Source organism: Tursiops truncatus, chromosome 12 (genome assembly GCF_011762595.2).
Source record: "Tursiops truncatus isolate mTurTru1 chromosome 12, mTurTru1.mat.Y, whole genome shotgun sequence".
Lineage (NCBI taxonomy): Eukaryota > Metazoa > Chordata > Mammalia > Artiodactyla > Delphinidae > Tursiops > Tursiops truncatus.
In genome coordinates, this window is record NC_047045.1 from 64,264,732 (window position 1) to 64,289,639 (window position 24,908).

General features: G+C 40.5%; 1 protein-coding gene across 6 annotated transcripts in view; it reads right to left on the reverse strand.

Annotated features, from left to right (window-relative positions):
- The window catches only part of NHSL1 (NHS like 1), a 237,698-nt gene that overhangs the window by 23,945 nt on the left and 188,845 nt on the right, over positions 1–24,908 (reverse strand). For all 6 annotated transcript variants that reach the window (XM_019951465.3, XM_019951462.3, XM_019951463.3 and 3 more), the window contains exon 3: positions 9,795–9,922. In XM_019951465.3, the coding sequence (XP_019807024.2) occupies positions 9,795–9,922 (128 nt within the window). The remainder of the gene's footprint in view (positions 1–9,794; positions 9,923–24,908) is intronic.

Sequence of the window (24,908 nt, forward strand, 5' to 3'; positions counted from 1 at the left end):
ATAAATAGCATGGTGACACCCTACAGAGAGGGCTCCCTTTTCCGTGTCACGTCTGCCGAGGGAGGGGGAGAAGCACTGTTCTGTGGTCTGTATTTGGCTCAATGGGGCTCATCAGCCTTAGTAACCTACCTTCCTTTCAGTTGACTGAGAGTGTCAGAATTGAAAACTGTCACAGTGCAATAGTACTTCAGTTCAGCCTCGTTGCCATGGGATGATGACCAGGGACCGCTCCAGTATGACAAGTGACGAAGATCATCTTTTTTTTTTTGCGGTACGCGGGCCTCTCACTGCTGTGGCCTCTCCGGTTGCGGAGCACAGGCTCCGGACGCGCAGGCTCAGCGGCCATGGCTCATGGGCCCAGCCACTCCGTGGCACGTGGGATCCTCCCGGACCGGGGCACGAGCCCATGTCCCCTGCATCGGCAGGCGGACTGTCAACCAATGCGCCACCAGGGAAGCCCTAAGATCATCTATTTTATAAAGTGATCCCTTCCTTTGCAAGAAAACTTCCGACACATGCAGGTCACAGATAAAGTTATATGCAAATGGGACTGTTATACAGTGCCACAATCTACTAAAGAGAAATAAAAAACCAGGATGGTACAACTTCCAGAATGATCTGACTCCCATCCTTCTCAGCATTTATAAATGCAGCAGGGGAACAGGAGAAACCTCAATCATCTCAATGGCCGAACACATCACAATTACTCCGTTAAGATGGATACTGTAATGCTCTGGATTATTACCTTAGCCTCTTAACTGGTCTCCATGCTCTGACCTTGTTGGCCACCCTCCCCTTCTCCCCACCGCCCCTTTAATAGTCTACTGCTCAACACAGAAGCCAGAGGGATCCTTTTAAAATATGTCAGATCCACATATACACTACCAAACGTAAGGCAGACAGCTAGTGGGAAGCAGCCGCATAGCACAGGGAGATCAGCTCGGTGCTGTGTGACCACCTAGAGGGGTGGGATAGGGAGGGTGGGAGGGAGGGAGACGCAAGAGGGAGGGGATATGGGGATATATGTATACACATAGCTGATTCACTGTGTTATACAGCAGCAACTAACACAACAATGTAAAGCAATTATACTCCAAAAAAGATGTTTAAAATAAATAAATAAATAAAATATGTCAGATCATGGCTGCTCCTGTGTATCCTTACTATAACCTACAAGACCCAACATGACTTACGAACTGGCCCACTGCTACCTCTGACCTCATCTTCTACTATTCTATCCCTTATTTATTCTACTCCAGCCTCACCATCCTCCATCCAGTTCCTTGTACAAACCAAGCACTCTCTTGCCTCAGGGCCTTCGCACTTGCTCTTCCCTTAGACATCCTCACAGATAGCACCTTCTTATTCTTCAGGTGCTTAGTCAAGAGTCCCCTTCTTGTTGAGGTCTTACCTGTCCACTTGCCTAAAATTTCAACTCCTCCCCAATATTTTATATCCCCCTTCTCAGCTTTCTTTTTTCTCTTCAGTACATATCACCAGTGTGCATATATTTTAGTTATTCACCTTGTTTGTCTCTCCCATGAGAATGTAAGTTTCAGAAGGCTTTAAATCAGAATTCCATAGAGAGCTATTTCACAATTTAGCTAAAAAAGGGGGTCACCATTTAGTAACTGATTGTTCAATGCCTTGCCCTGGGCTACAGGCTTTATAGGAATTGGTACCTCATTTAATCTTCACAGCATTAGCCTTGTTTTGTAAATAAGGAAATGGAGTAAAGCAACTTCACTTTTGGGAACTTCACAAGTGGGCAACTGGGACTAGAACCCACGTGTGCCCTCTAAGCTTCTGCTGTCAAACAGTGTAAAATAACAACTTGGCAATAAATTACTAGGTTTTCTATCTAAAATTAAAATCTCCGGACTTCCCCGGTGGCACAGTGGTTAAGAATCTGCCTGCCAATGCAGGAGCCATGGGTTCAATCCCTGGTCTGGGAAGATTCCACATGACGGGGAGCAACTAAGCCTGTGCACCACAACTACTGAAGCCTGTGCGCTCTAGGGCCCACAAGCCACAACTACTGAGCCCGCGTGCTGCAACTATTGAAGCCGGCGTGTCTACAGCCCATGCTCCACAACAAGAGGAGCCACCGCAACGAGAAGCCCGCGCACCACAATGAAGAGTAGCCCCCAGTCGCTGCAACTAGAGAAAGCCCGTGCGCAGCAATGAAGACCCAACACAGCCAAAAATAAATAAAATAAAAATAAAATCTCCATGTATATCTCTGAATAAGAACAAAACCTTTAAAAAAGCTAGAGTAAAGTCAACAGTGTGGTGTAGCAGGTGGAACACTACACTCTGGAGTAAAAAACAGTAAGTATCATCATGCTGGCTCTGTCATTTACCAGCTGTATGTTTTGAGCAACTCAAGCTCCCTGTGTTGAGAACAGAATAACTTAAATAGCGTCACCATGCTTCATGTTAAGGGATCCCTCGGTACAGGGTAAATTATTTTTTTAAATATTGAGTTTAAAGTGGTCTTGCTTTCAGAACTTAAATGCAGTTTTAAAAACTGTAAATTGATCAGTAATGTTCATTAACACCTTATATCCTTATCCTGGAAGGAATGGACAGTCACGAATGAAACATAAGAAACCTTGATTTCTTGTGTCAAATTGCTTAATTCACAAAGGGAGATCACCTGCCATACCAGCAGTTGTTTTGTGAATTTTGGATGCTGTTAAGTCCTGCATTTCAGAGACTACTAGGTCCTGTCTGGACATCAGACAAGCTCCCACCAGATGGATGGTGGGGCCTGAAACATGGTCTCTTTGGCAGACGGCCAAGTTAACAAAAAGTGGGCTTAACTATGAAACACATGTGCCCACCCAGGCTTTTTTTTTTTTTTTTTTTTTAAATCTGCTATGCTTTTAAAAATTAGAAAACCTGGGCTTCCCTGGTGGCACAGTGGTTGGGAGTCTGCCTGCTAATGCAGGGGACACCAGTTCAAGCCCTGGTCTGGGAGGATCCCACATGCCGCGGAGCGACTAGGCCCGTGAGCCACAACTACTGAGCCTGCGCTCCGCAACGAGAGAGGCCGCGATAGTGAGAGGCCCGCGCACCGCGATGAAGAGTGGCCCCCGCTTGCCACAACTAGAGAAAGCCCTTGCACAGAAACGAAGACCGAACACAGCAAAAATAAATAAATTAAAAAAAATTAGAAAACCTAATTATAGCCAGAGTTAAAGTTAGCATTCATTTAGCGATTATTACATAAAAATAGATACAGAACAGATGAAACTATATAGAGCACCATTTAAGAGGAAAACCACATACATTCCGGTCCTTTTTACAGGACACTTACTAAGTCGATGGTGTTTTTCTCTCCAGAATTAAATCTTTCTTGGGTCAACTCTTTCTTTTTAAAGATTCTAGATAGTTTTATAAGGTGCCAAAATGTCTGGAGTCTTTTTTGGCTATATGCTTCTTCCACCGTCAATACACTGAGACACAAGACATCCTGACTTCATTCTCTTCTCTCCTTATTCCTCCCCCGGGCCCCCTGGGCCCTGGACCCAACAACAAAAACCAAGGGTAGTGGTTTGGGGGGATCCACACAGAAGCACAGTTCATGGCCCATCAAGCAGCTCCACGATGGCCAGGAGGTGGTTTCCACATTCACATTATTAAATAATTTCAATTGTTCCTTCTCTCCTACTCAGTATATTACCACAAACCTAGCCTCTTTATCATGGGCTCTAAACTTTCTTACCCTGTACTGAATTAAAATATTTTGGATTTAAACGATCACATATTAAGTGAACCTAAATGTTCAAAGTGATAATGTAATTTCCTACTTTTAACGACCTTTTATTATAATAAATCATATATACAAAATAACATGAATTTTTAAGACCCTACTACCCAACTCATGACTTAAAATAGTACCCAAAAATTGCATCCACCCCAAACTTTTCCCTGCTTCCCCCAAGGTAATCACTCTCCTGAATTCTATGTTATTTATCATTCCCTAAATTGTTGTTATGTGTGTGCATAAATATGTCTAAATTACATATTTAGACTTGCTTGACTTTATAAAAATGGTACCATTCTCTTTGTAGCGTTATTTACTTACTGTTGTTTCGAAGACATATCCATGTTGTTGTGTGAGCTATAGTTAATCCATTTCACTGAAGCCTACATTCCATTCTAATACATTTATTTATCCACTCTTTTACTGATGGATGATGGGTTGAAAAAGATGTTCTTCCTATTATCTCAACAATTCAAAACTCCCCTAAAAGAGTAGTTAGCAGGAAAGAGCGGCAGCTAAGCCTCAATTCCGCATACACTCATTGTTTGAGGGAAAACAGGGGCTGTGGAGTCACAGATTTGGGTTTTAATCCTAGTTCACTTTTGGGGGTGAAGGGTGTGTTCACTATCTTGATTGTGGTGATGGTCTCCTGTATGTATCAATATGTCAAAACTTATTAAATTGTATACTTTAAAGACGTGTACTTTACTTTATGTAAATTATACCACATAATGCTCTTTTTAAAAAGAGAGAGAGAACTCTGTTTCAGGGTTTAAAAGCTACGTGATCTTAAGCAAGTGGAGTAATCCCTCCAAGATGCATCTGTGACATGCGCACAATGCAGGCTACCTTGCATGGCTGCAGTAAGTATTAAGTAGACTCACACACAGCACCGAGCCCAGCCTCTGAGCTTTTCTTTGTGCCAGGTGCTTGGCTCCATACTGGGAATAAGAGATCAACACAATGAGAATGCTGTGTGTCTGTCCCCCCGTCCTGCCCCAGTCTAGAATGGAGGGCAGATATGAATACAGCCCATTCCAATTTAATGGGATGTGTGTAGCAAGAGAAACCGGAACAAGTTATGGGAGACAGCCTCACTGTTTGAATGCATAAAGGCCTGGAAACGACAGACCCCAATCTTCCCACCCTGCCTGCAAAGGTGCAGAGTAACAAGGGCCACAGACTGCACAGCAGTGAACACAAGGAGCCAGCAAAGACTCCCCTGTGCTTCCACTGTGTCCTCCTGAAACTGCTCACCCAGAGAGACCCAGTGAGAAGTGACTGTATCTAGGATCGTCGTAAAGGTTTTCTAGATGGTAAGTTACCCTAGGCTAGGGGCCCTGTCTGTATACTGAGACCAAGCAGGACTTAAGTGGTCTTTGAAAACAACAGCATGAATGAATGAACATCAGACAAGTCAAAAATAGAAGGAAAAATGACAACGGCAGGCATAATGTGAAGGCACTGGGTAATTTAGTAATCTTGCCCTTTTATTTCACCAATATGGTTCAATGAAAAGAAATGAAATATAAGGTGAGAAGCCCTGGGTCATGTTCTCTGACTCATTCTGGCTATGTGATCTTCTTGGGAAAGTAATTTCATATATCTGAGTCTCAGTTTCCAGATGGTTACAATGATAGTAATAATTATTAAAGTACCTATTTCATGGGAGTTCTTGTGAAAATGAGATATAATTTTGAAAAAGTTCTAAAGCATTTTACTATCATTATAAAGTTAGTACCAGTATAACCACTGGTAGTTCTACACGTAGATAACCTGTGAAGACACAATTAGATATTTTTTAGTAATTGCTGAAACCTCTCAAATTCATTGCCTTAGGTAGGAAATTCTATGTGGGTGGAATAAAAGACTCAGAGTGACTGAAAGAGTGGCCAATTTTCATAAAACCAGACAGTTTATAAGACACTAGTCATCATCATTTGAGCATATACTATGCACCAGGCACCATGCTTACGGATCTTACAAACCTTAATTCACTTCAACCTCACAATCATCCTCAAGGTGGGTGAGGTAATCATGCAATTTATTATCAAAACCAGAACACCTCTGAGAGTGAAAGGGGTGCTTTGAATCATCACACAGAACAGCAGCTGTAAACCAGACTGTCCTGAGCAAAACCAGAACATGTCGTTTATGACTCTTCACAGTTGAGGAAACTGAAGCTCACAGAGGGAAGCAATTTGCCAAGGCCACCAGCTTCAACAGGTGGAAAAGCTGCCCCGGACCGGTGCTCTGAAGCATCACTTTATACAAGCCTCCTCCATGTGCAGTCACAGAGTAAGGCTACTGTCCTTCTGTCGTCTTCTAAGTCCTCCTCCAGTCTAAATATCTCTTATCAGTGAAGACTAAAACAGAACCTGAGATGCCAGTTCAAAGAAAAACAGAAACTAGAAAAGAAAGTTTCTGTTTCTCTCAATACCATTAGAGCCAACGATTTATTGCCACAATCCCAGTCTAATTTATCTGTTTGGGGGGGAATTTTATGCAAGAGATTGAGTAATGACTGACATTCTTTCTGCTGAGACAATGGGGCCTCTATGAATGTTTCCTTGATTCAGTGAAGATATTCATCAAACATAACCTCCAGCAATGGCAGTTGGAGAAATGCCTTCTCAAGGAAGTGTTCTGTCATCTATAACTGAATTTTCTTCAAATACCTGAATAACCTCTTTGGTAGTACCTGGTACACACGGAAAACTGAAAGAACAAAAAAATGTCAAGGCTAGGACAATACTAAAGCAATGCCTCACTCTTTGATTTTACAGTTGAATAAAAAGGTATTTTGTGAGATTTCTGAATCTCTTTGCAGACAGCATTTTTCATGCAGCATGTTTACTATTTAATGATATACATAACATATATAGTTGGAAATATTTCAAGCAATTTCTTTTCTTGCTACACTACACCACTACTTTGAAAGATGTATGTGGATATCATTAGCAAAATACCTTTCACCACACCATAAACACAAGTCCTACTTGGGAAATGTTTTGCATTAGGATAATTATTCTGGAACAATTAGCCAGAAAAAATAACCAAAACAGATGTCCCCTAAGTTTTCTGTTCTAATTTATGTCCTTAAATTTGCCCTATTAGCAACTCTCATTTTAGGAGAGTGCTTCTATCCTAAGCACATAATAGATGCTTAATTATTTCTTGAATGCAAGTTACGTGCTTTTCATCCTAATTTTGCTTTCAGACCATTTTTTGTCCCTTAAGCATTTGTTAACTTACCTGTCCCTTCTTCTCTATAGTTCACTGCTCTCCTCACCACAGCCCCACCTCCACTGCCCACCTGGAAATACAAAGTGAAGGGTTTCCCCAGTAGAATTTTCCCTCGAAACAGTTGGGATCATGTTTAAAATGATCCCAACTGTTAGAATGACATTTAAGGACATGACTGTAGTTAGGGGTCTTGGTCTTAACGTGGAGAACATAAGATGTTAGCTTGGAGCCCCTCGTAACAGTTAATGGATTCCCACCTGATCTCAAATGCCAACTTCATCATATACTAAATCCCTAAAGATTTAGGTCTACTCCTGGACTTTACAGTCTGTTTTTAATATTCTGTCCTATTGGTCTGTATATCCAGGTGCCACACTGGAGTGATTCTTGACTCTTTATGTCTTAATACCTGGTCAGGCCGGTTCTCCTTCCCCCACCACTGCTCTTCTGTTTTACAGCTTTCCCAGGTAGGAAACTTGGACTCAGTTTCTCCAGTCCTCGCCCTCCTCCTCCCAGCCCCTAAAATAACTCCAAATGAAAACAGAACAAAACTACTCAACTTTTTACAGTAAGTCCCCTACATATGAATCTTCAAGTTGCGAACTTTCAAAGATGCGAACCGTGTTCACATGTCCAATCACTTAAGTCACATATCTGGCGTACACTGTCACATGCGTGCATCCTCCACAAGTGCTTATGCTTTTGTGTACTTTACTGTACAGTACTGTATAGAGTAGGGTAGTACAGTATCTTTATTTCAAGCCCAGGTTGTCCGGAAGCAAGCGTAAAAGCAGCGGTGATGTAGCCGGTACCATACTGTACTTTTCAAGGTACTATACTGTAATATTAAATATGTTTTCTTTATTTTTTGTGTTTTTTTTATACGTATTGTGTGAAAAGTATTGTAAACCTATTACAGTACAGTACTATATAGCCGATTGTGTTAGCTGGGTACCTAGGCTAACTTTGCTGGACTTACGAACACACTGGACTTACGAACATGCTCTCGGAACAGAACTCGTTAATATGTAGGGCACTTACTGTATTGTTATTGTGTTAATTTTTAAAATTAACTTGGGCAGAAGTACAGCTCCGATCTTAGAGAACAATTTTCCACTCACCACTTTCTATATGAAGAAATTAATGCCTTGAAGGCCCAAGTGATACATCCAAAGAAATGCAGCAAGAGGCAGAGCTAACGCTTGAAATTTGTCTCCTTAACTCCTAGAATAACACCATCTCTTAACTTTAGCTTTTAACTTCCCCCTTCCTCACCATTCACAGCCACTCTTTGGATCTCGAGGTCCGCAGGACTTCTTGCCTGTTGCAGTAGTCTATAAATGTTCTTCTTACACACCTCACCCTCTCCCAACCCCTTCCCCATTTCGTGACTGCCCAAGTCAGAAGAATTTCTCTTTCAAATGTCACTATATGACAAACATTTATTGCATCATGTTAATATATGTAAAAGTTTTCATTCTGGTGAGTTCTCCCTACCTGAGAGCTCTAAGTTTCTTGAGGCAAGTACAGATATCTTATTAATCTTCACATTTTGTAGTAGCAGGTAAATGCTATATACATTAAGAAACATTTATTCACTGGCTGCTGCTTCTTCCTGGAATGTCCTTCTCCAAGATTTCTGCATGGCTCACTCTTTTAATCCCAATCACCTCTTTGCTCAGGAAGGCCTATCCCTTTAATTTAAAATTGCAACCTCTTGTTCTGTTTTATTTTACTCTACAGCACACGTCACTTAGTACAGCATCATTGCTTATTTATTCTCGGTGTCTCACCATCAAATCAAAGCACCATCAAGGACGAGTATTTCCTTTGTTTGCTTCATTGTTACATCACCAGCACCTAGAAGAGTCGCTGGCACACAGAAGACGCTTAATAACTACTTTTTAAAAAATGAATTATAATTCTGTGTTTAAAGTAGTGAAGGTGATGGATGTGTTAATCAACCCAATTGTGATGGTCGTCTCACAAAGCACACGTATGTCAAATCATCACACTTTACATATATAAAAATGTATTTGTCAGTTCTATTTCAATAAAGCTGAAAAAACTTAATCTAAACAAAACAAAATCCTCACCATGTAATTCATCTTCTGATTTTAATTTTCCTTACTCACACCAACAAGAGAAAAGTGAGTTTTTAAAATTATAGGCTAGATCAATTTTGAAATAGCTGCTTTTCCTATTATAATAAAAGACCTTCTTTGTATAGATCTTCCTCAACTTATGATGGGGTTTTGTCAGATAAGCCCACCGTAAGTTGAAAACAAACGTCAAAATGTATACAATTCACTAACCTACCGAACATTGCAGCTTAGCCCAGCCTACCTTAAACACGCCCAGAACACTTAACATTAGCCTACAGTTAGGGCAAATCATCTAATGCAAAGCCTATTGTATAATAAAGTGTTTAATATCTCATGTAATTTATTGAATATTGTACGGAAATCAATACACTGATTATGTCCCTTTAATGAATTCCTTGGGTCCCGAACTTACCTTTTTTGGACTAATTTTAGACTTACAGAAAAGTTGTAAAGATAGTATGGAGAATTCCTTGTGTACCCTTCACCCAGTTTTCCCTAATATTGACATATTACATAATCATGGTACATTTGCCAAAACTAAGAAATTAACGTGGGATAATACTATTAACTAAAAAACAGACTTATTCTGATTTCACCAGTTTTTCCAACTTATGTCCTTTTTCTCTTCTGGGATCCAGTCCAGGATCCTCTGTTGCATTTAGAAGCCTTACCTTTGGATCTGGTTCTTCATCCTCGTCTTGATAATCATCGCAGAATGGACTGGAGTTGGCTGCAAAGGTGGGTCCCTGGGAGTAGTACTGAGAACTCCGGTAGCCATCCTGCCGCAGCTTATCACATTCTGCAGGGGTACAGGCCAGGGAGGGGAGAAAGGGCTTTAAGAACCAGGATTAGTTTAATCCTCCTTACTTACCTTTCCTAGTAATATTTCTCTACGCATAACACGATTTCAAAATAATGACAATATTAATAATAAAAATTATGGTAAAAAGAACTACGAATTAGTAAAGCAGCGGCCACACTCTACATGCCACGTTAATACACTTCAAAGGGATTACCTTTACACCTCACAACAGCCCTCTGAGTCAGCTTTAGGGTAATTAAATCACTTGTTGTGTAATGTTACACAAGTAAGCAGTGGACTCAGAATTTGAACCCAAGGTCTTACTTACCATAATTTTTTTCCAGTTTTATGGAAGTATAGTTGATTTACAATGTTGTGTTAATTTCTGCTCTACAGCAAAGTGACTCAGTTATACATATACATATTCTTTTTCTTATTCTTCTCCATTACGGTTTATCACCAGGTACTGACTATAGTTCCCTGTGCTATACAGTGGGACCTGGTTGTTTATCCATCCTATATATGATAGTTTGCATCTACTAATCTCAAATTCCAATCCTTCCCTCCCCCATTCCCCTCCCCCTTGGCAACCACAAGTCCGTTCTCTATGTCTGTGAGTCTGTTTCTGTTTCGTAGATATGCTCATTTGTGTGGTGTTTTAGATTCCACATATAAGTGATATGTGATGTTTGTCTTTCTCTGACTGACTTACTTCACTTACTATGATAATCTCTAGGTCCATCCATGTTGCTGCAAATGGCATTATTTCATTCTTTTTTATGGCTGAGTAACATTCTGTTGTATATACATACCACCTCTTCTTTAACCATTCAGCTGTCGATGGACATTTAGGTTGCTTTCATGTCTTGGTTATTATAAATTATGCTGCTATGAATATAGGGGTGCATGTATCCCTTTGAATTAGGGTTTTCTCTGGGGATATGCCCAGGAGTGGGATTGCTGGATCATATGGCAACCCTATTTTTAGTTCTTTGAGGAACCTCCATACTGGTTTCCATACTTACTATAATTTTTGACATGAAACAATTGATTAAGTAATTCCACATCAAAAAACACAAGCAATTCTCATGCTAGTCTTGTTTTCTAGACTGATTAGCTGGAAGTGACAAGAGAAATCATGGATTATAATGCTCTCATTTTGTTTTTACTTCTCAATTTAACTTTGATGCTAAACAGCCTATAATCACTGTGCAGAATTTAGTTAGTACAAGCTGGCTGGCAGTCTGAGATGTCTTCCAGTCCACGGAGGAATGCCTGGCACCACTGAGTGGAAGGTAAGTAGCAGCCCTGGATCACAGGGGGACTAGGACCACTGGCTGCTCAGAGATTAGAGATTCTCTTCAAGGAGCAACAAACCATTGCACTGATAACTCCCATTGGTGGGGGTGAGCACAGAAAGAAGAGTTCTAATGGCTTTTCAAAGCCCCAGGAGCTCTCCTATTACCCAGATACCTCAGAGGAGCATTTGCCTTGCAAAAGGATTCCCCACAGGGTTCCTTTAAATATCCAGCTTGGTAAAGGAAGGTGACATGTGTTTGGTTTTGGACAAGTTTCTTCTTTGCACAGCTTTACAAAACCATGCGCCTAATGGCACAGAACTAAAGTAGGGCATCTTCAGAGTTCCCTTCTAACACTAGGAGCTAAGCTTCTTCTTCAAAGAGGAGATTAATAGTTGCTTTAGTGGAGGGATAAAAATTCTGCAACTGGAGAATAAAAAAATCCTTACTCTCCTGTGCTATCTACCTCACAGTGGGAGTGGAGAACCAAACCAAAACTATAAATCAGATTTTTTAAAAGTCCCATGGAAATAGTCACAAGGCTCTTTTAGAATGCCAAACTAACTTAAAAATTAATAATTTAATGATATAATAATCATAAGAGAGCTAAACCCCACTACTTCAGTTACTTACGGGTTGAACAATGTGTGGGCTGGCAACCACTGTTAATACTGAGTAAAAGAGAAAATTAAAAAAAAAAATTTTGGAAACTTCCAGAACACACTTTTAAAAATGAGGATTTACTAACCCTAACCCTTTTCAGTGAGAAATACTTCCACATTTTCTCCAATATTTGACAATCTCTCTGCAAAAGTAGATAGTACAACCAGACTCTATGCTCTCGTTCTAGAGCGATGTTACCAGGAGCATGACAGCTAGTTTTCAAACGGTGTTCTGTGCAGAGTTCTGGGATTCTGTAAATATTTGATTTTATTTTTTTATCTTAAAGCTAAGATAAAAAATAACAGCTCCATAGTTCTACATGTCATTAACTTGTATTGCTAAATTAACTTTTCTGTAGTCCTATAAAACTGAAGTCACCTAAGGATTCAGGGTGAACCTCGTAAAACAAACCAATAAAACCTATTACCACTGGCAGCTACTTATCACGTAGTTCAGTGCTTTCAAACAGTTGCCAAACAAAACAAAATACAAAGTGAAGACCAAGGGCCTCTTCAACTAAGTCCTTTCCCTGTTCAGAATAATCCTTTCTCCCCTCATCCACTGACCTTATGAAAAGTACAAGTCTCAAATTAGAGAAGTTTATAATATTAAAAAATCTGTTTCACGTATCAGGTACCATGTAAGAATGTATTTGAAAAAGATTCCTCTGCAAGGGACTGCTAGGCTAGATCATCTCTAAATGTGATATTAGTTCTGATATTCTTGGCAATAATATTAAAAATAAGCAAAGCGTTATCATCAAAAAGACAAGAAATAACAAGTGTTGGCAAGGATGTAGAGAAAAAGGAACCCCTGTGCACTGTTGGTGGGAATGTAAACTGGTGCAGCCACTATGGAAAACAGTATGGAGGTTCCTCAGAAAATTGAAAATAGAACTATCATACGATCCAGCAATTCCACTTCTAGGTATTTACCTGAAGAAAACAAAAACACTAATTCAAGAAGACATATGTACTCCAGTATTCACACAAACATACAGAGGACTATTACTCAGCCATAAAAAAGAACGAAATCTTGCCATTTGCAACAGCATGGACGGACCTTGAGGGTATTATGCTAAGTGAAATAAGTCAGACAGAGAAAGACAAATACTGTATGATTTCACTTATATGTGGAATCTAAAAAACAAAGCAAACCAGAAACAGACTTATAGATACAGGGAGCAAGTAGATGGCTGCCAGAGGGGAGGGAGGTGGGGTTGGGCAAAATAGGTGAAGGGGATTAAGATGTACAAAATTCCAGTTATAGGGCTTCCCTGGTGGCGCAGTGGTTGAGAGTCCGCCTGCCAATGCAGGGGACACAGGTTCGTGCCCCGGTCCGGGAAGATCCCACGTGCCGTGGAGCGGCTAGGTCCGTGAGCCATGGCTGCTGAGCCTGCGCGTCCGGAGCCTGTGCTCCGCAATGGGAGAGGCCACAACAGTGAGAGGCCCACATACCACAAAAAAAAAAAACCTTCCAGTTATAAAATAAATAAGTCACAGGGATATAATATACAGTATAAGGAATACAGTCAACAATACTGTAATAATTTTGTATGGTGACTTATTAGGATTGTTTAGTAACGTATTTAAATATCAAATCGGTATGTTGTACACCTGAAACTATATTGTACAACAGTTACACTCCAATTACAATTTTTTAATTAAAAAGAAATTTAAAGTAGCCTAATAACTCGATACCTGTTGAATCTTAAAAGACCAAAATATCGTAAAATTATTATCCATAAGTTAAAAGCATGAAAGGCTCACAATTATTAGTATTTCCAATGTGTGTCACCTTTTAAGCCTAGTTCAAAAGATAATGCCTTTTTTTCCCCCAAGATTAAGTTTATGTCACAAAAATATTTAAATAGTAGTATAACAAACAGTAGCATATCAAATGAACACGATGCTGGTCTAAGATTAAATTAGGCCATATAGGGACTTCTCTGGTGGTGCAGTGGTTAAGAATCCACCTGCCAATGCAGGGGACACAGGTTCGATCCCTGGTCCAGGAAGATCCCACATGCCGTGGAGCAACTAAATCCGTGCGCCACAACTACTGAGCCTGTGCTCTAGAGCCCGTGAGTCACAACTACTGAGCCCGCACGCCTACAGCCCGTGCTCCGCAACAAGAGAAGCCACCGCAATGAGAAGCCTGCGCACTGAAATGAAGAGCAGCCCCCACTCGCCGCAACTAGAGAAAGCCCGCGCGCAACGGCGAAGACCCAACACAGCCAAAAAAAAAAAAAAGTCCATATAAATTTATGGTAGATGACCAATTTTTTATACCCTTATCAGATTTCTGCAATCTAGTAAACTCATCAAATTCCATTGCCATTTATCTTATTCCAACTCTACGGGAAATCTAGGAAAATTTCCTCCTGTCAAGTTGCAATGGCTCTCAGTTTCTAAACCATGGCTTTGTTCATTAAAAACTGAGTTTATTGTCTGTGGAGTGAGATGTAAGTGAGTACGAGCCATCATGAATAAACAAAGACTTTTCAAACACTGAACTGACGGTAAGAGCAAGGCAAAGCATAATTTAAAGCCAGGTTATGCCAGTAACCACAGGAGGGAAACACGATACTAAATGTAACAGAAGCTCTGTCTTTAACACATACGTCTCTTGCAACAGAAATTAAGAGTAAAACCATGCTATTGTTCTCACAGTACTACTTGGATAAAGGTGTCACTGTTTATTGTGTCCTCTGGTTTCCCAGCCACAAATTTCTTCCTCCTTCCTTTCATGTCAAACTATTTTCTTTAGTGCAAGAACAATGGACGAACACCTTGGTAGACCAAAGTTTTTAATATAGAAGCAAAAAATACTGTCATAGGATGAGATGGTTACCTGAACATCTTGTGAATTTAATACTGTTCTGTCCTCCAAACCTTCACATATTAAACGATTCTTTAGACTTTCTGTTTTAATATTGTATATATGCTGAGAGAGTCTGCTGCAAGAAGATTTAGAGTTATCTTCAAAATCACTCTCTCTACTGGAAATCCTTGATGAATTTCCACTCTCTTTGTTTTGCTCCTAAATGTATTGAATTAGTGACAATGAGCTGGAATATACAGCAGTCACAGACAGTTCCAAAATCCCAGTGGCTTAATACAACAAGAAGATTCTTTCCTGCATGTTCTCCTGGTCTAGGCAGAGCTACTGGGGGCTCTGCTCACCACAGTCACGCAGGGACCAGGCCGAGGGAAGGTCCTTCTCAGCTTGTGCTTGGACCATCAGGCAGCAGTGCTGGGAGAATGTGCGTTTCACACTGGCTCTGGGAACTTCTGCCAGCAATAACCAGAGTTTACTTCCGCTCCTATTTCTTTGGACACAACAAGCCACATACACAGCCATACCTAACTTCAGAGGGGACAAGGAGGGGCCACCCTACCTCATAAGCAAGGGGGAGAATGAGACTATCCCACACCAGCTCTAATGACTCCTCCAAAAAGAGGGACAACACTGAATCTATGATTTTCCAGATTCTTGTCACCCATTCTCCCAACACTTACTAAGTGTTTATTTCCAATCCTTCCTGAATGAGACTGAGAGGCTTCCGATGTGGAATCTGCGATGAAAAGCTACCCTGCTGTGTTTCAGTAACAGGGCGTTGACCTTTGGGAGGGACTCTATGGGGAAGCCACCGAGTGTCTGGAATCCAGGACAAACCAGGCACCGCTCACCACCTGTGAGACCTGGGGGACAGCATTTTCACCTTCTGGAAACTCAGATCCCACCTCTAGCGCTGGCACAGTACTTCTGGGAAGCTATCATGAGAATCAGTCAACAAACATTTCCAAGTACTTTGCTCTTTAAGGTGAGAGACTAGGTCAGGGTGTGTCAGGACTTTGCACAGAACACTCCACCTGGAGGGTGCTCAAAAAACAGTCACTGCTGTCAGCATTTACCACATAAACCATAACTACCTCAAACTCTCTCACTTTTATTTATTTATTTATTTATTTATCTATTTTGTGGTACACGGGTCTCTCACTGTTGTGGCCTCTCCCATTGTGGAGCACAGGCTCCGGACGCGCAGGCTCAGCGGCCATGGCTCACGGGCCTAGCCGCTCCGCGGCATGTGGGATCCTCCTGGACCGGGACATGAACCCGTGTCCCATGCATCGGCAGGCGGACTCTCAACCACTGCGCCACCAGGGAAGCCCCAAACTCTCCCACTTCTAAAAGCCAGTAAGCAATTCCATAACAAGACCTGCTTGGCTACACAGTTGTTTTTTTCTTTTTTAATAAATTTATTTATTTTCTTTATTTTTGGCTGCGTTGGGTCTTCGTTGCTGCATGCGGGCTTTCTCTAGTTGTGGTGAGTGGGGGCTACTCTTCGTTGCGGTGCGCGGGCTTCTCATTGCAGTGGCTTCTCTTGTTGCGGAGCACGGGCTCTAGGCACGCGGGCTTCAGTGGTTGTGGCACGTGGGCTCAGTAGTTGTGGCTCGCGGGCTCCAGAGCACAGGCTCAGTAGTTGTGGTGCACAGGCTTAGTTGCTCCGCGGCATGTGGGATCTTCCCCAACCAGGGTTCGAACCCGTGTCCCCTGCATTGGCAGGCAGATTCTTAACCACTGTGCCACCAGGGAAGCCCTACACAGTTCTTTAAGATTCTACACTTTGACCAAGCTGTTGGCTACGTCTTTACCAAAACATCAGGAGGTTGTATTGCTTTTCCCAAGTCGGTATGACACTTATACGGGGATTCTCTTAATGTCAATGGCCTGAACATTTATTTCTAACTCCTCTCAATCCAAAAAAAGAGCACAAATATTTGAATTAATCTAACTACAAAATTTACAAACCTAATCAGTTTCATGTAAGACAAAGCCTTATACTTAGGGGCATTTTTACACTGAAAGAGTATCAGCCAGGTGCTTGGTAAATGTATTTGATCTATTGTAACTACCAAAGCAAGGACAGAAAAGGATCAAGGTTCTCTGATCTGAAAGTATGTGTGCTGGGTTGAACTGTGTCCCTAGAAGAGATATGCTGAAGTTCTAACCCCTGGTACCTATGAATGTGACTTCACTTGGAAATAGTCTTTCCAGATGTAAGCATGTTAAAATGAGATCACTAGAGTGGGTCCTAATCCAATATGACTGATGTTTATGAGAAGAGGAAAAAGAGACACCAGGACCATTCGGAGACACACTGACACAGAGGGAAGACAGCCTTGTGAAGACAGAGGCAGAGACTGGAGTTATGCTGCCGTAAGTCAAAGAGCATGTGGGATCACCAGAAACTGGAAGAGGGCAAGGAGGGATTCTCCACTAGAGGTTGAAGGGAGCATGGCCCTGCCAACACCTTGATTTCGGACTTATAGGCTCCAGAACTGTAAGACAATAAAGTTCTACTGTTTTTGTTTTTAGTTCTACTGTGTTAATAAGCCACCCAGTTTGTGGTACTTTGTCATCACAGCCCTAGGAAATTAACCCAGTGTGGAACCAGGAGATGCTAAGGTGTGAAAGACATTCATAAGGATCTTCAAAGAAATGGCACAGGGGTGCCTTTGGCAGAAATCTTAGAGCATCATGGAAAAGAAACCGTGACAGGAATTGGGCATCTGGAGATGCCCGTTTGGCTACTGAAGAGCTGTGCAACTCTGGGTAAGAAACATCTGTTAGCTTCAGGCCCAATCTCTAAGGTCCCAAGAAAAGTTACCCTTTGTAGTAGGAAAAGGCGAGATGTAAAAACAACTCTCAGCAGACGTACTAACTGCTGCGTATTAATAATACTGACTTTGATTGAGGGCTGCCTATGAACAAGCCATTGCTCTAAGCACTTCACATACAGTAAATCATTTACTCTGCACAATGAGCCCAAGAGATGGGGATAATAATTATCCACATTTTACATACGAAAACCTTGAGACCCAAAAAGAAACCTGCTCCAATTGGTGGAGCCAACATTAGAATCCAGGTATTCTGGCCCCAAAGCTGGTGCTCTTTCCTGAGAGTATCAACTTGCTTATGACGAGAAACTACCCTCCTTCATATCTCTCTGTACCACCCTTAATTATGTATAAAATAACATTAGCCTTTATCTAGCAAATCGGTACATTCACTTTTGGGTTTTAGTTTCCTTAAACTCTTTCCAAGAAAGAAAAGATGTTAAACTAGTTTTATTATAGTTTTTCCCCTATACTTACATTTCCATAACAACAAGAACTAAAACATGAGTACAAAATGAAATAAGTAAATGTTCATCTAAAAGGATGTTGGTATTTAAGGTCTACTAAAATTAAGATTAGAGATGGACTCTTAACTTCTCCTCAAAGGGAAAGCAGGTCTGTAAGGTGAAAACACTGCATATCTCAAATGGGTAATGAAAAGATTAGCAGACTCAGAATTTTAAGAAGAAAAAGAAAATCTTTTGATCCCTTCTGGAAGTTATTTTATAAATTCTTCAATTTATATTAATTATACATATTAATATATAATGTATATTACCATCATCAGTTCCCAAACCCTCTTACAGACGATGGCATCCAGGGTCTACTGGCCGGCAGTGGCAACCGCCACGCTTACAGGGAACCCAAGTCACTGTGCTACTTCAAGATAGCTCAATCAAAATCCTTTGAGGTTTACTTCAAATCCCCTTCTCCACAAAGCTTTCCCTAGTTACTACAACGTTCCATGCTAGCCTGAACTCTTCAATATTATAAACCATATCACATACTTCCTTAGATCCTCTGCTGTGCCAGGTTCAATTGGTGTTTTTAATGAAAGAATAGCAAAGAAAAGGAGTCAGGAGGTAGAGGAGCAATTACTGCCAAAAAGGCAGGATCGAAGTTAGAAGAAGTCATCAACCCCTAAGACAATTCTCTTTTCTCGGTTCCTCAGGTACAGTCCAGAGGAAAGCACCCCCATGCCACATTTATCTGTTAAGTCATAAATGTTTATGAATCATCTACTACCTGCCAAGTGCTGTTACAGGCACAGGAGATTCCACAGTGAACAGAACAAACAGAAATCCCTGTCTTCATAGAGCTTATGCTCTAAGAGGTCACAGACAACAAACAGTAAAAAGAATCAACTACATAATACGTAAGAAGGTCCTAAGTGCTAAGAGAAAAATAAAGCAGGGAAGGGCACAGGGAGTGGTATTGAAGCAGGGCTACCTCAGTGGTGACATCTGAGTGAAGAAAGTGGGTTCCAACCCCCTAAGAAAGAGCTGGAGGGAAGAGTGATCTGGGCTGGGTGAAGAGGAAGGACAATAGGAGATGGTTAGACAGGTAAAGGGGGAGCAGGTTACATAGGGCCTTGGAGGTTCCTGTAAGGACTCTGGCTGTCACCACGAGGCCGGAGGGTAGCCTCTGGAGACTACCAACAGAGAAGTGACATGATCTCACCTGTATTTACCACCTTCCTCCAGATGCTATGACTCAGCTAACAGTACTCAAATACATAAATTCTAACTAAACCATAATAAGAGCCTGAACGTTACCTGTATGAGGAAAAGTAAATCACCTAGTGATGCTAGTAAAAGCACACTGGCATTTTTACCATTGATTTGTATAATTTGTCATAATTAATGTTTTCGTATTTATAATTCCATAAGAGACAATTATAAGTGAAAAATTTCATGAATTTATTATAAAGACTTTGAAGTATACTCTGAGAGAACAAAGTTTTTAACTTAAATGGTTACTAAATTCTGACTTACTTAAATGAAAGATAGAAGGAAAAGGAGGAGATGGAGAAAGAGAAATTGAATGCAAGGTGGGAAGAAAAAGGGATTCGTCGTTTATTCCCTAAGGAAATGTTGTGGTACGATGAGTGGACGCTAAAAGGGAAACAAGTGAGGTTTGCTGAACGTTAGCTTGTCTGAGTAAGAAGAGAAAGCAATGATAAAGGAAGTATTTAAAATGAGCAGCACTGCTGTCCTTAAAAAACTAAAAATAGAGTTACCATATGATCCAGCAATCCCACCCCTGGGCATATAACTGGAGAAAACTCCAATTCGAAAAGATAGACGCAGTGTTCATAGCAGCACTATTTACAATAGCCAAGACATGGAAGCAACCTAAATGTCCATCGACAGATGAATGGATAAAGAAGATGTGGTATATATACATAATGGACTATTACTTAGCCATAAAAAAGGATGAAATAATACCATTTGCAGCAACATGGATGGACCTAGAGATTATCATACTAAGTGAAGTAAGTCAGTCAGAGAAAGACAAATATCATATGATATCACTTACATATGGAATATAAAAACAATGATAAAAATGAATGTACTTACAAAACAGAAATAGACTCACAGACATAGAAACAAACTTATTGTTACCAAAGGGGATAGCAGGGGAGATAGCAGGGGTAGGGGAGAGAGATAAATTAGGAATTTGGGATTAACATATACACACCACTAAATATAAAATAGGTGAACCACAAGGACCGACTGTATAGCACAGGGAACTATATTCACTATCTTGTAATAACCTATAATGGAAAAGAATCTGAAAAAGCATACACACACACACACACACACACACACACACACACACACACGTACAACTGAATCACTTTGCTGTACACTTGAAACTAACACAATATTGTAAATTAATTATACTTAAAAAAAAAGAAAACAAGCACTGCTGCATTAAAAGCCAAAAGGACTAGTTAAGAAAGATTATTTTGTCATTTTTCAGGTTATATGTATAGTGGTGGTGTATACGAGCATGAACTGCTAGGAAAGTGCTGAAACATTCAGGTCAAAAGCACAATGTTGGTATTTTACAACAGAACAGCATTTAGATGTACCATACTTTAAAATCTAAATGTGGTTTCTTTTTAACAGATTTAATCTTTCATAATCCTCCTCCTATAATTCAAGGTCATTAACAATTGGGAGGACTCCAGTTCCAAAGGTAATTATAAATAGTGGTCATGATGTACTGCTTCAGTGAGAATGTTCTGTGATGAACCACAGTCTAAAACACTCTTTTTTTCCAGATCACTGATTTTTAAAGCCATTACTCCTGATGACACTTAATAAATGCGTTATTTTCTAAACCGAAAGCCCTTGGCCATCATTTTGATTTGTGTGTAAAATATTTCTGTGGGAATTGAAGGAAAGCAGATATTATACCTGTCTTATGGATTATAAAACACAAGTGTTTTAAGTTTCTGGTAGATCCAGGTTTCCAAACTTCTATCCCAGTTATTTATCCATCAGATTATCAATGACAGGGTCAAACGCCAGTTCTATTACATATCTTTGTCCGGTACCAGAGAACTGAGAACACAGAAGACTACAAACATATATTTAGAAGAAAATCAATAATCAATCCCAGTCCAACAGCTGTATCAGATCTTATATAGCTAAAGACTCTAGTTCGAGCTTTCAAGTAATAAGCATGTAGGAAAAATTTACTGCACTCAAATATTATGCTCTGTAAACATTAGGGAACTTATTTTCTTAATGAAAATCAACCCAAAATGTATTTTAAAATAGAAGGGATCAGCCTTCTAGTACCTTAATTTATTGGGTTTGGCAATCCTGAGCAAGAGAAAGAAATCATACTGATACTGTAGTTCAGATTCTGCCTTGCCAGTCATGTATATTGGATTTTCCAAAATTACATTTGGACTTTCCATAAACTCTTTTCTTCAGAACAGCTGTACTTCAATTTATTTAAATCGTCTTTAAGAATCAACAAATTAGAACATAATTAAGAGACTATAAACGGTCAAATGTTTTTAAGTTATTCAGTTAATTGCAGCATATCAAGTGAGTTGAAAAGCTATGTTAAATCTAAAGACACCATGGACTTAATATAGATATTTTCAATGGATATTGTCCTAGATAATTTGACAGCAATTTAAAATAACAGATTCCAAATAAATATGCCTTTTTGGTTTACTATTACACTAATGATTCATCCTTTTCTGCCCTCTCCACTTAAGAGTAAGAGTTTGAATTGATATGAAGTTATACAGCAATACTTACAATGATATAAAAGCATATTATTATATATGAAGTATTATATCCAAATTTATCTTCCAAAAACTGCATATCTGAGTCCATAAGACAACTTCTTTATCAATCGTCACGTCAAAGATACTTTGCATCCAAAGTACGATAAAATAAAAAAGAAAAGGAGAAAATATATGGCTTTAACGATGGAGCCCAAGTCTCCCTAGAAGTTCTGAAATACCTCCTCTCTTAATGGTGCATCTGAGACAAAATGTTCCAGGTGTTAGAGTATACTCTGTTTAACTGCAGGTAAGAAAGAGACGGCCAATCAGAAAATATGCCAACCACCACCCACGTGTCAAGGAGAAGGAAGCGTCCTGGAAGGAGATGAATCAGTTTGCTCAAGTAACCTTCTGCTAACAGCCAGGGAGATGAATGGCGACAGTCAAGGGCTCAAACTCCGACAGTCAACAGCTGTGTGTTCGAACCCTAGCTTGCGATGAGCTAGTGAAACTGAAGGGGTACAACTTTCAAGGTGTTTACGATTTAGCTGACTGATTAAACAAGTTCACATGACAATTTATGGAGCACTGGTTCTCCCAGTTAAGGTGCATCAGGATCCCCTGGGGGCTTGTTAACCACTTGGCTGACCAGTGGGTCCCAGAGTGTCTGATTCAGTGGGTCTGGAGTGGGGCCCGAGAATGTGCATTTCTAATAAGTTCCCAGGTGATGTTCCTACTGCTGGTCTGGGAGCCACAGGAGGAGAAAACTGTTTCAGAGGAGGGTAAAGTAGCCACGGAGAAGGAGAAACAATATTAAAGGTGCTTGATGTGAAATCCATTCAGCCATTTGGGGTAGGTGTGACATAAAAGGGAAAGTCTTCCACTTAGAGGAGAGGCTCCCGAAGAAGGAATTTCCATAGTTTAAGATTTCCTACATATTCCAGGTGAGAAATGATAAAAGGCCCGAGGGGAAAAGAGAGTTCATCTGTTGCTTTTATTATGTCACAGATGATCCACACTCACCAACAGAATAACTTGAGAGGAAAACAGCAAACAAAGGACAAAAGAATTTAACAGATCACTGCAGGAGGAGGAGGAATGCTATATCTGGTATTTACTTTCGGTTCCTAAGGAATACTGTTGTTTTCAGAAAAAGCTTTAGTTTTGCTCCTGTAGAAGTACTTTACAGGTCAAGATTCCCTTAAACCGCTTGAAGAGGTCTTGTTATTTTAACGTACCGCATCAGCTCGGCTTTAAACAAAGCTCCCTGATTCAGGCTGCTTCCGCCTCTCCCTTGATTACAGTGGTATCTCCGACCAGTGTCCTGCATCACCCCGATCCCTTTACTGCAAACTTTTAACACAGAACCAGATTTAACCATTTAAAAATGATGAGTCAGGTTATGTCACTCCTGAGCTCAAACCTCTCCAATGGCTTCCCAGGCCCTGAAAGTAAAAGCCAATGTCCTCCTAAAGGTGTCTAAGCCAGACATGATTTACTCAGTGTGGCTGGCCAGGGAGTTCATTAACTGAATGAACCATCAGTACTTGAAAGGGTACTGTGATTACGTGACAGAAGGGCCGGCCCCATCCCTCACCCAGGTGTATTTTATCTTTGGCCATACCTTCCATCTTAATTTACCCAAGGCATGGGACCTGCCTATCTATCTGGTACACCACCCATGTATGTCATCAGTGTTTATTAAGCACAACTGGCAGGTATGGGTTGGGGCCAGCAGCAACACAGAATTTAAGGGGGAAGGGGTCCCAATCACATATATGTTCAGGAAATAAGAGGATGAGGGAAGAGCAGGTAGGGAAGATGATACTCAGTGCTCTATTTGGGTTATCTATACAAGAAAATTTGGTCTTGGTACAACTTCAGGGACACTGACCAAATCCAGCATGAAAACATTAATTCCATCACGTGCAACTCCCCCAAAGATTTCTGGTCAGACAGAACAGATGTCACAGGAAAGCTCCCAGAAAAGTTTTGGGAAGGAGTAAGGTAGAAGACAGATGGTCAGAAAAGCCACCTTTGAAATGGATGGGTTTTGCCAAAGGAGGGGGGGAATGACAAGCAGATTGCTGAATTCATACACCTAACACTTATTTTGGCACTATTCCAAATGACTTCTCATTTCAATCTCCTTAGTGAGTTTGGGGAGATAAAGGGGTCAGGATGGGAAAATGTGGTGTCATCAGCTCAACAGTCACACAGGAAATGAATCTGCTAATATACTGAAACGGCATTGAAAAGAGTCTTTTCGCTCCATACCCTGGGACCAGTATCTCCTTCACTGACATGAAACACCACAGGCAATCTCACTTATGCAGAAGGGCAAAAAAAGGTCATTTTGACCGATATTCTCCCTCTATGGTTAATTTCTATTAGGGTGGAATAAAAACCTCCCAAAACGCAGGAATTAAATATTAAAACTTATACCATTGGATAAAACTGTTAGCTTTATTTTTCATTGCAAACCATGGAAGGAATTATTCCTCAAATGTTATTTGCCATGGCAGAAAACTGGTTTTTAACATTTCTTCTCTTCACACACCCATAGTCATTTAAGACTTGAAGAACTAAATCAGATTTAAATGAAGGTGAAAGCTTTCTGGTGCCCATGATAAATGGGAAGGTGCTGCGAGTTTGCAAGCCCTAGTTGAGCACCACCAGAGCACAGCCAAACTGGAGGTGATCTCATTTCACTTTAGAATGAAAAAGCCCTATCACCGGCAGCCGTGGAGCATCACCAAGGTTACTCAATATCAAATAGCCTCAAAGATTCTAAACGAACACCAGGGACTTCAGTTGTTCAGGGAATGATAACAACCTTATCCACAGTACCTTCAATGTAGCATTTTTATGCTGCGCTGGGCGAAATATAGCAGCCACTCAAGTTACTCACTTTATCAGGAATTAAAATGGAATTGCTGAAACAGCAGACTGACCATGGACACAAAAACAAAACAAAAAGCCTTTTGTTTAAACAATCCATAGTGCTTTGTTGAGACCTGGATCATTTAAATGACTGTCTTTGCTATTCTATCTTTTGTGTGTTGCTTACCTTTAAAAAAAGG